Consider the following 12,685-nt stretch of genomic DNA (forward strand, 5'->3'; position numbering starts at 1 on the left):
CGCGACTGCCCCCGGTCACCGCTGCTCCGTCTGCGCTCTGGTCTCCAGATCCGGCATGCCTCACTTCTTCTAGCCCGGCAGGAAGTTTAAACAGTAGAGGGCGCTCTACTGTTTAAACTTCCTGCCGGGCTAGAAGAAGTGAGGCATGCCGGACCTGGAGACCAGAGCGCAGACAGAGCAGCGGTGACCGGGAGACTGCAGTCGCGCCGGCGGAGCAGGTAATGTATGCGGGCTCTATTGCGTCGGTCGTCGGGCACTCGAACGCCGCTAGCGATGCGCTCTTTACCCGCGGGCGATCGACGGTTATTTTCCGCACGGCACGATCGACGGGATCGGACGAAATGGATCGAAATTCGGCGTGTAGCGTGAACGATTGGCAGCAGATTCGATCCCAGTGATCGAATCTGCTGTCGAAACGGGCGCAAATCGGGCCAGTGTATGGCCTGCTTTACAGTGGATGTGTTATCTCTGTTATATCATCTAATCTTCTCTCCTCTGTCGGCTCTGTCGGGCTGAGGCAGTCAGGCAGGAATGTGCTGTGCTGCTTGTGATTGGATAGAAGCTATACACACCCTCTCCAGGCCCCCTGCACACTCTGTATGACTCACGCATTGAGCTACTCTCAGCCTATCACTTGCTATGCCTGTTGTTTGTAAACACTGAATAAAACTGGCAATTACAAGCCAGGATTGCAGCAGGGAGAGGCAGAAACAGCACAGAGGGGCCCAGGAGAACATAATGAATAGAATGGTATGCTTTTTATTGTAAGAATTTTACAGTACAGATTCTCTTTAATGTTGCATCACAACGCAACGTCCCACTGTGAAGCTAGCCTTAAGCCACCAGCAAGCAAAAAAATACAAAAAATAATTTTTATAGTACTTTTTCACCAACTGTTGGATACTTTTTAATTGTAAAATGCTGAAAAGTTATTTTAAACAGAAGATGAAAAATTATCTCCTCAGGAGAAAAAGTTAATAGCATGTGTGCCATGGCGTGTTACATTTACTGAACTATATTCTGCTTAACACAGTTTAGTGCACAGACCCCATTATAAAGCAAGTGTGAAACCAGCTCCTTTCAAACTACAGCTATTGCGTTTTGTCACACTGTACAACATAATTGCATCACCAGGCAATGAAATGCAATGCTACCTTCACTTTGGCGCAATCTGCAGTGCAACAGTTTTCACAGGAATAACGAGCAGCATCCCCTCTGTTGTGCTATGGTGCATACACACATCAAATTTTGATTGGCCAATTTTATGACTTCCACATTGTATGAGAACATACCTACACAATCTGTTCATAGTATTTAAGATCTGTTGGCTCTCATACTACATGCAGGGGGTAGAACTGTGACCAATCATTGGTCAAACAACACTTGTTGTGTGTATGCATCCTAAAGCCTAGTACACATTTTCAATTATGATTGGCCAATCACCGACCAATTTTACCACCGCCATGTAGTATTGAAGGACAACAGATATTGGGGTTGATTCACAAAGGTTAATTATTTTTCACCTTAACTGTTAGGAGTGCTAATGCAGGAGATAAACAAATAAAGAGAGATAATGCTTGAGATACATACAGTAGATAAGAGGAGCTAAACCATGAGTTATATCAAATAAGGAGAGCTAAACCATGAGTTATGTCAAATAAGGAGAGCTAAACCATGAGTTATGTCAAATAAGGAGAGTTAAACCATGAGTTATGTCAAATAAGGAGAGCTAAACCATGAGTTATGTCAAATAAGGAGAGCTAAACCATGAGTTATGTCAAATAAGGAGAGTTAAACCATGAGTTATGTCAAATAAGGAGAGCTAAACCATGAGTTATGTCAAATAAGGAGAGCTAAACCATGAGTTATGGCAAATAAGGAGTGCTAAACCATGGGTTATGTCAAATAAGGAGAGCTAAATCATGAGTTATGTTAAAAAAGGAGAGCTAAACCAGGAGTTATGTCAAATAAGGAGAGCTAAACCATGAGTTATGTCAAATAAGGAGAGCTGCTAAACCATGAGTTATGTCAAATAAGGAGAGCTAAACCAGGAGTTATGTTAAATAAGGAGAGCTAAACCACGAGTTATGTCAAATAAGGAGAGCTAAACCCCAAGTTATGTCAAATAAGGAGAGTTAAACCATGAGTTATGTCAAATAAGGAGAGCTAAACTATGAGTTGTGTCAAATAAGGATAGCTAAACCATGAGATACGTTAAATAAGGAGAGCTAAACTATGAGTTGTGTCAAATAAGGAGAGCTAAACCATGAGTTATGTCAAATAAGGAGAGCTAAACTATGAGTTATGTCAAATAAAGAGAGCTAAACCATGAGTTATGTCAAATAAAGAGAGCTAAACCGTGAGTTGTGTCAAATAAAGAGAGCTAAACTATGAGTTATGTCAAATAAAGAGAGCTAAACCATGAGTTAGGTCAAATAAGGAGAGCTAAACCATGAGTTATGTCAAATAAAGAGAGCTAAACCATGAGTTATGTCAATAAGGAGAGCTAAACCATGAGATAAGTCATTTTAGGAGAGATAAGTTGAAAGTTAATAAATAAGATGAGATAATTTAACAGAAAAGCTTTGTGAATCATTGAATATTATATGCATATTGTGTAGGTAAGCTTATAGTACATGGATGTAGTAAACTTGATTGGCCAATCATAATTGAAAGTGTGTACTAGGCTTGAGGCCTGGAACCGACTACAAATCGCAAATCACTAGCACAACCGCTAGCATTTTTAATTCGCATTTTCTAAGAGATTTCATAAGTGTTTTCCATCGATTTTGGTCATGATTTAAAAAGTGTAAGCTTTTTGCTAGCCATTGTGATAGCGATTTGCGATTAGTGATTTTAATTCTGTTTGGCCCTTTGGAGCGCGAAGTGAATGAGACCTCAGAGTTGGGTTGTGTTCCCTGTAACAGCAGGAACACAACATGTCAGAGAAAGCAGCAGCGCACGTTATCCGTGTGTGGCGTCGCATGCCGTGAAGCATACAGTCAACGAAACATATGTATTGGATAATAGCCCACCTCTTACCCCCCCCCCCCCCCATTCCTTTAGATTGTAAGCTCACAAGGGCAGGGCTCTCTCACCCTTTTGCGTCTTGGAATTTTTTACACATGTCTTCATATTAATTTTGTCACTGTAATTACCAATTCTGTATTTTGTACCGTTTCCATATTTTGTACCAACCTTGTATTTTGCATATTGATGTATATCATTGTCTGTATTATTATGTAACCCATGTTTGTTTCTTACTTTGTACAGCACCACGGAATATGTTGGTGCTTTATAAAGCAATAATAATACTAATAACAACTACCATCACTGTTAACACACTCGTATTGCAGTAACACACGGCATGCCGTTATACTGCACTGCACCCACCATACTGTGAACACCACTATAGGTTATTATTATTTATATAGTGCCAACATCTTCCACACCACTGTACAGAGTATATGTAGTCTTGTCACTTAACTGTCCCTCAGAGGAGCTCACAATCTAGTCCTTACCATAGTCATACATCTATGTATGTATCATGTAGTGTATGTATTGTAGTCTAGGGCCAATTTAGGGGGAAGCCAATTAACTTATCTGTATTTTTTTTGGATGTGAGAGGAAACCAGAGTGCCCAGAGAAACCCCAAACAGACACAGGGAGACCATACGAACTCTTTGCAGATAGTGCCCTGGCTGGGATTTGAACTGGGGACACAGCGCTCCAAGGCAAGAGCGCTAACCACTACATCACTGTACTGCCAACGCACTAAAGTAGAAATAACTCTAATCTCCAGATCAGGCAAAAACAGGGCCAGGCCGGGTAGAGGCGAGAGAGGCTCCAGCCTCGGGGCACAGGGTAGGAGGGGGCGCACAACTCATTCAGCTATCATTCCCCTATTGTGTAGCAGAGAGAAATAAGAAAAGGGGATACATGGCAGTCACTGCAAGACAGATAACTAGAGATTAAGGTGTTGGTGGCCCTGGGGCGCCTCTTAGTCTAATAGCAATCAGTGTGTGACGGCTGGAGTGGTCGTGGAAGGGATGGAAGAGCGCACTTTGGTGTCTCAGCCTTGGATGCTGTACGACATTGTCCCGGCTCTGGGCATACTGACTGCACTGGCTGCAAGCCCAAAAAAAAGATTTAACATGGCAGCTGAGGTAACTGGCATTTAAAAAAAAAAAAAACAGGATCAAAGCAAAGAGGCCTCCCCCCCCCAAAAAAAAAATGATTGTATTTAATAGCACTTACCCAACATTGCCAGGAACAGCACAGGGAGTGGTGAGCAGCGTGGCATGGCTACAAGGCAGCAGGTCTTACTTCCAGGGATAGTAAATGGTGCTCGTTGAGTCCTCGTCTTCTGATGGATCTATCCGGCTTCAGGATCTCATCGTTGGCCAAGTTGCTGGACAATTATCGCTCTAGCAGGCCAGGGAGGCAGGCATCTCAGCCCGCGACCAGCAGTGTCACTTCTCCTTGCTTCAAGAGGAAGTGCAGTCTGTGTAAGACAGTCACAGGACCCTCGGCCAGAAGAGGAAAGGCTGACTTGTGAAACCGCATGGTAAGGTTTGCTCAACAACCACACACAGTGTTGCAAGGACAGGACATGAAAACTGAGAGAAGAAAGTTACATTATAACACCACGGCGTGCAAAACTCCCCACTAATAACATTCAATGGTTCTGGCCTGTCCAGACTAATGCAAAGCAAACTGTGGCAGCCGCTCAGATCAGCCAATCAAGGTTTAGCTCTCTGGATTATAGATGGACAATGAAAGGAGGCAGGAAATTTGGGCGCATGAGGCAGGTGGACAAAAAGGGCGCCGCCATTCACTCCCATAATAAATATCGTTTAATGGGCGCCCAACAAGAAAAAAGGGCACCGGAGAAAAATAACGATTTACAAGCGGCGCCCGGAGACTTTTAATGTTTTATAACTGCTTCTCATGATTACACATTATTTAATGATTTATAATTTTTTAAACATTATTTTTAAACAAAAAACAGTACAATATTTTTTAAAAACGTTATTAATGCTTATCACAGGAGGGTCTTAGGTTTAGGCACCACCAGGGGGGTCTTAGGTTTAGGCACCACCAGGGGGGTCTTAGGTTTAGGCATCACCAGGGGGGTGTTAGGTTTAGGCACCACCAGGGGGGGTCTTAGGTTTAGGCACCACCAGGGGGGGTCTTAGGTTTAGGCACCACTAGGGGGGTCTTAGGTTTAGGCACCACCAGGGGGATGGTTAGGGTTAGGCACCACCAGGGGAGTCTTAGGGTTAGGCACCACCAGGGGTGTCTTAGGTTTAGGCACCACCAGGGGGTTTTTAGGTTTAGGCACCACCAGGGGGGGGGGGGTCTAGGGGTTAGGGGTAGGTACAGGGAAGGTTCTGTATGAGAGTAGGGTTAGGTATAGTTTTAGTAAAATTGTTATTCATCTTTTTATAAAACGTTATTATACATTTCACTTTTTAAACAGGGAAGATTAACGTTTTTACAATTGCCGATTTCATACACATTATTTAATGATTTATAACTTTATAAAACGTTATTTTTAAACGAAATATAGCACTATTTTTTTAAAACGTTATTCATGCTTATCGTTTAAAACCCTGCGCCCTTTTTTCCGACGCCCTTTTTTAACGTACGCCAATGAAAGGTTAGTTAAGCTCAGTACCCACTTGAGATAAAAGTCTTTGGAAAAGGAAAGATCACAGACCAATCTTACCCCCTTCCATGTAGTATGAGAGCCACACCTACACAGTCTATTCTATTGAGCTGAACTCCCCATCATATAAAAATCTTAGCAAGATGCTGCACACACAGATGCTGTACACATGCAACAGATCACTATCTGCAAAATGCATTCATAGTCTATGATATCTGCAGATCTCATGCACACCTTGTTTAACGGACAGACATATGCAGATCTGACAATCATCTGCAGATCTGAAGATCTATCCTGGTGGATTTGATCTGCAGATAAATGTCAGTTAAAATTGTGATAAAATTGGTCAGTGATTGGCCAATCATAATGGAAAGTGTGTACCAGGCTTTAAAGAGAACCTGTACTGAGTAAAAATATTTAAAATAAACACATGAGGTAACTTCAAATGGACATTACATAGTTACCTTGCCATCATTTCCTCTCAGAAGCGCACCATTTTCTTCTGACAATTATCCCTTCCAGTTCTGACAAAATGTTGTCAGATCTAAAATATATCAGTTGCTGTCAATAAAATATCAGTTGCTGTCAGTTATAGCTGAGAGGAAAACTGATGTACCATGTAATGTCCATGTTTCCCTATGGCTCAAGTGGGCGATGTTACAGTTTAACTGCGTGCTGACCAGAAAGCTGTTATGGGTAACAGCCATTTTCAAAATGGAGGACGGAAAATTCCCTTGATCACAGTGAACAAACAGGACGCAGGACAGGAGAAAGACACTGAGGAGTGGACTACATGGAAGGTAAGTATGACTTGTGTATGCTTATTTTGACTTTTAATTTTCAGTTCAGGTTTTCTTTAAGGTGCTCATTACTAGAGATGGGCCGAACCTCCGATTTTAGGTTCGCGAACCCTGTTCGCGAACTTCCGCGAAAGGTTCGGTTCCCGAAAAAGTCTACCCTTCCACCCTTCCACCCTTCCACCCTTCCACCCTTCCACCCTTCCACCCTTCCACCCTTCCACCCTTCCACCCTTCTACCCTTCCACCCTTCCACCCTTCTACCCTTCCACCCTTCCACCCTTCCACCCTTCTACCCTTCTACCCTTCCACCCTTCTACCCTTCTACCCTTCTACCCTTCTACCCTTCCACCCTTCCACCCTTCCACCCTTCCACCCTTCCACCCTTCCACCCTTCCACCCTTCCACCCTTCCACCCTTCTACCCTTCTACCCTTCTACCCTTCTACCCTTCTACCCTTCTACCCTTCTACCCTTCTACCCTTCTACCCTTCTACCCTTCCACCCTTCCACCCTTCCACCCTTCCACCCTTCCACCCTTCTACCCTTCTACCCTTCCACCCTTCTACCCTTCTACCCTTCTACCCTTCTACCCTTCCACCCTTCCACCCTTCCACCCTTCCACCCTTCCACCCTTCCACCCTTCCACCCTTCCACCCTTCCACCCTTCCACCCTTCTACCCTTCTACCCTTCTACCCTTCTACCCTTCTACCCTTCTACCCTTCTACCCTTCTACCCTTCTACCCTTCTACCCTTCTACCCTTCTACCCTTCTACCCTTCCACCCTTCCACCCTTCCACCCTTCCACCCTTCTACCCTTCTACCCTTCTACCCTTCCACCCTTCCACCCTTCTACCCTTCTACCCTTCTACCCTTCTACCCTTCTACCCTTCTACCCTTCTACCCTTCTACCCTTCTACCCTTCTACCCTTCTACCCTTCCACCCTTCTACCCTTCTACCCTTCTACCCTTCTACCCTTCTACCCTTCTACCCTTCTACCTATTCCCTCCTACCGGAGGGAGGAGGGTCTCTTCTCCCAGGGAATTATACTATTTTAAAAACCAGTATACATCATACCATAGCTGGTACATCATACCATAGCTGGGAATACATACATGAGTATACATCATACCATAGCTGGGAATCAAACCCAGATCTCACTGTGTGGTGAGCACGTCACCCTAAGCACTGTACCACTACAGAAGTAAGTGAAGCTAGCCTAAAATTTAACATTTATGCTCAATGCAATAGAACCATTAGGTTGCTTAAAGGAGAACTGTAGTGAGAGTTATATGGAGGCTGCCATATTGATTTCCTTTTAAGCTATACCAGTTGCCTGGCAGCCCTGCTGATCTATTTGGCTGCAGTAATAATAATAATCCAAACATTTGTATAGTGCTTTTCTCCTGTCGGACTCAAAGCACTCAAGAGCTGCAAGCCACAGGGACGCGCTCAAGAGGCCACCCTGCAGTGTTAGGGAGTCTTGCCTTGAACTCCTTACTGAATAGGTACTTGACCTAGCCAGGATTCAAACCCTGGTCTCCCATGTCAAAGGCAGAGCCCTTAACCAGTACACTTTCCAGCCACTGTAGTGTGAATCACACCAGAAACAAGCATGCAGCTAATCTTGTCAGATCTTACAAAAATGTCAAACACCAGATCTGCTGCATGCTTGTTTAGGGTCTAGGGCTAAAAGTATTCGAGGCAGAGGATCTGCAGGATAGCCAGGTAACTGGTATTGCTTAAAAGGAAATCAATATGGTAGCCTCCATATACCTTTCACTACAGTTCTCCTTTAAAGGGAACCTTAACTGAGAATGATATGGATGTTTCCTGTAAACAATACCAGTTGCCTGGCAGTCCAGCTGATCTTTGTGACTGCAATAGTGGCTGAATCACACCCTGAAACAAGCATGCAGCTAATCCAGTCTGACTTCAGTCAGAGCACCTGATCTGCATGCTTGTTCAGGGGCTGTGGCTAAAAGTATTAGAGACACAGGATCAGCAGGCGATTCAGGCAACTGGTATTATTGTAAAAGGAAAAATCCATATGCTTCTCCGTTTAGGTTCCCTTTAAGGATTTGTAGCATAAAAGCCAACTCACATTGGCTGGGATTTGAAACTGGGTCTCACTGTATGGTGGACAAGCACACTAACCACTATATCAACTGAAGCTGGCCTGAAATTACTGGCCTAAAATTTACTATTTATGCTCAATACAAGAGAAAAAGTAGACAAGACAAATAACACAAAAGAGAAGGCCATGTCTGGCTAAATATCTGTAAGCAGTGGCTGCATGGTGTAATGGATAAGGGCGCTGCCTCTGACAAAGGAGACCAGAGTTCAAATCTCAGCTCTGTCTGTTTAGTAAGCCAGCACCTATTCAGTAGAAGACCTTAGGCAAGTCTTCCTAACACAGCTACTGCCTATAGAGCATGCCCTAGTGGCTGCAGCTCTGGTCCTTTGAGTCCGCCAAGAGAAAAGTGTGATATAAATGTTATTTGTCTTGTCTACTTTTTCTCTTGTATTGAGCATAAATAGTAAATTTTAGGCCAGCAATTTCAGGCCAGCTTCAGTTGGTATAGTGGTTAGTGTGCTTGTCCACCATACAGTGAGACCCAGGTTCAAATCCCAGCCAATGTGAGTTGGCTTTTATGCTACAAATCCTTAAAGGGAACCTAAACGGAGAAGGATATGGATTTTTCCTTTTAAAATAATACCAGTTGCCTGAATCGCCTGCTGATCCTGTGTCTCTAATACTTTTAGCCACAGCCCCTGAACAAGCATGCAGATCAGGTGCTCTGACTGAAGTCAGACTGGATTAGCTGCATGCTTGTTTCAGGGTGTGATTCAGCCACTATTGCAGTCACAAAGATCAGCTGGACTGCCAGGCAACTGGTATTGTTTACAGGAAACATCCATATCATTCTCAGTTAAGGTTCCCTTTAAAGGAGAACTGTAGTGAAAGGTTTATGGAGGCTACCATATTGATTTCCTTTTAAGCAATACCAGTTACCTGGCTATCCTGCAGATCCTCTGCCTCCAATACTTTTAGCCCTAGACCCTGAACAAGCATGCAGCAGATCTGGTGTTTGACATTTTTGTAAGATCTGACAAGATTAGCTGCATGCTTGTTTCTGGTGTGATTCACACTACAGTGGCTGGAAAGTGTACTGGTTAAGGGCTCTGCCTTTGACATGGGAGACCAGGGTTTGAATCCTGGCTAGGTCAAGTACCTATTCAGTAAGGAGTTCAAGGCAAGACTCCCTAACACTGCAGGGTGGCCTCTTGAGTGCGTCCCTGTGGCTTGCAGCTCTTGAGCGCTTTGAGTCCGACAGGAGAAAACCACTATACAAATGTTTGGATTATTATTATTACTGCAGCCAAATAGATCAGCAGGGCTGCCAGGCCACTGGTATAGCTTAAAAGAGAATCAATATGGCAGCCTCCATATACCTCTCACTACAGTTCTCCTTTAAGCAACCTAATGGTTCTATTGCATTGAGCATAAATGTTAAATTTTAGGCTAGCTTCACTTACTTCTGTAGTGGTACAGTGCTTAGGGTGACGTGCCTACCACACAGTGAGATCTGGGTTCAATTCCCAGCTATGGTATGATGTATACTCATGTATGTATTCCCAGCTATGGTATGATGTATACTGGTTTTTAAAATAGTATAATTCCCTGGCAGAAGAGACCCTCCTCCCTCCGGTAGGAGGGAGGAGGCCAATTAAAATCTCCCTAGCAGAGTGTGTAGCAGCTGTCCCATAACTAATTAGTGTAGGCAGAGAACTGAGTCAAATGGTATAAAGGACCTAGCTTGAAAGGAGGGTGGGTGGGTTCTCTAGCACTGAAAGCAGTGTGTTTGACAATAACATGTCTGCTGACAGGGAAATGGAGGGTAAAACTTTTGCTCAATACAGCATTATGGGGCGAATCGAACTTCCGCAAAAGTTCGCCTGATGCAGGCGAACGCGAACCCCCAAAGTTCGCCTGGAACCGTTCGCAGGCGAACCGTTCGGCCCATCTCTACGTCATTACTGGTACAATCTCTTGAATGATCAATTAGATCGGGTCCCGTTAATGGTGCTGATTGATGACTGATCCATTGACACGAGTTTCAGAATTCTTTTGGTCTGATCAGATCCCTTATCATTTTCTCCATCGCAATGATCAGACTGTACATCATTTGGGAAATTGGATTGTTGCTGGGCGCCCTTAGGCCAATTTTAGCATACGAGTGAAATCGCCGCCGGGAGACTTGGTGGCAGGATATATCCGATATACGGCTTACTCTGCTCCAGCACAAGTCCCGGCGACGTTAAATACAATTCCCCCTCTAGGTCCACGTGGATGGTGGGGAATGATGTAATCCGGCTTCCAGCTATTGCTGGCGGCCGAATTACAGTGTTTTAAAAGTAACTCCAGCTCCGTCTTCTGATGGTTCTCTTTAACCACTTTACCACCAGCAGTGCGTGTATCTACGCCCTGTTAAACACCCTTTCCCCACCAGGAGCGTAGATACACGCATCCCCCACTGCTACTGCTGCTGTCTGCGCTCCTGCTCGCTCATGCGCGCGCTCGTGCACGCCACCGCCCGCCCGCTTGGAGATCAATGAACGGAAAAACCGTTCCCGTTCATTGATTTAAGCCCCCAGCAATGCTCGGCTGCTTCTAAGAGAAGCAGCGCAATCATTGTAAAAAAAAAAACGTTTCCCAGCTTCATAACACTTCCTGTAAGCGTACTTCCTATGCTTACAGGTCACATGCACAAAAAATTACTGTGGCCATCTTGTGGCCAAATAGTAAAACTACACCCAAAACCGTTTTTCATATATAAATACATGGTTTTATATTATAAATTAACTCATTACCTCCCACACTTCCCAATTATTATTATTTTTTGGTGATAGAAAAAAAATTACAATTAAAAAAAAATACATAAATAGTTATCTTAGGGACTGAACTGTTATTGATGTAATTTTGATTAGAAAAGACGTAAAGTGCTTACATTAATAAGCCAAGTAGCGTCATATATGTATGTATAAAATCAGTTGAAAAAATAAAATTAAACTTATAAGATGGCCATTAACATTACGAATCTTTGGACGATTGATCGATCAGAAACAGTCGTTCAGACCTAACAAAATTATAGCTGCTATCCAATTCAATTGAATTCAATCATCCTATGTGTTCAAATTGGAGAATTAATCATTCGAAGAATGGTATCATTAATGCCCACCTTAAAGAGACTCTGAAGTCTCTGAAGTCAGCTTTTTGTTGCTAAAAATCTGTTCAACATTATTGCCCTAACTAAAACGCCACATCCCTGCGGCTGAAATCTAACTAAATCCCCCCAAACTCCCTGGGACACACTGCAGGGAGAGCTTCCATGAGAGGCAGAGCTTTCGGCTGCAGCTCTGCCTCTACACGCCTCTATCAGCGCGTATCTCCGCCTCCGCCCGCCCCTCTCAGTCTTCCTTCACTGAGAGGGGCGGGGCAGAGGCGGAGATACTCGATGATTGACGCGCATGGAGGCAGAGCTGAGGCTGAAAGCTCTGCCTCCCGGGGCAGCAAAATCCACGACCAAGAAAGTTGTGGATTTTGCGAGGGGAGTTTGGGGGGATTTAGTTAGAGTTTAGCCGCGGGGATGCAGCGTTTTAGTTAGGGCAATAATGTTGAACAGGTTTTTCTAATAAAAAGCTGCATTTTCGGAGACTTCAGTGTTTCTTTAAAGGTGGCCACTAATGATACAATTTGCCGAACGATCATTTACCACTTACTATTCTTCATATGAACTATTAATTATTCGCTTAAAACCGCTAAAGGACAAAAATCGTTTAACTTAATTCGGTTTAAACCTGTTAATCTGATCGGATTGGTTTAGAGTTTTTTATCCAGTAGTGGTTCCAAATAATCATTTTCGAATGTTCATATGAAGAATCGTTCATAAACAATCGTCCAGCAAACTGTCGTTAGTGGCCACCTTTAGTTTGATCAGGGGCATGGTTTCCTGAATTACGATTTTGCTTACGATTGTACTGGAACATTAATAATTAAACAATGTGATAAATGGATAAGGTGAGATGACTCATAAGATGTGTTCAGTGCATCAGGGCATCCTTCTAGATTTTAGCTGTGGATAAACATCATAAATTATAGAAAGTAATCAGAAGTGTGTTTACACCTGTTCAGAAATGCCGGTCTTGTGGTGT

At 43.7% G+C, this 12,685-nt stretch overlaps 1 protein-coding gene across 1 annotated transcript in view; it reads right to left on the reverse strand.

Moving 5' to 3' along the window:
* TYROBP (transmembrane immune signaling adaptor TYROBP) overlaps positions 1-4,505 on the reverse strand; it is a 41,670-nt gene extending 37,165 nt beyond the window's left edge. The window contains exon 1 of the mRNA XM_068243229.1: positions 4,258-4,505. Within this exon, the coding sequence (XP_068099330.1) occupies positions 4,258-4,303 (46 nt within the window). The 5' untranslated portion in view covers positions 4,304-4,505. The remainder of the gene's footprint in view (positions 1-4,257) is intronic.
* Positions 4,506-12,685: the final 8,180 nt, after the last annotated feature.

This window comes from Hyperolius riggenbachi, chromosome 6, assembly GCF_040937935.1.
Source record: "Hyperolius riggenbachi isolate aHypRig1 chromosome 6, aHypRig1.pri, whole genome shotgun sequence".
NCBI lineage: Eukaryota > Metazoa > Chordata > Amphibia > Anura > Hyperoliidae > Hyperolius > Hyperolius riggenbachi.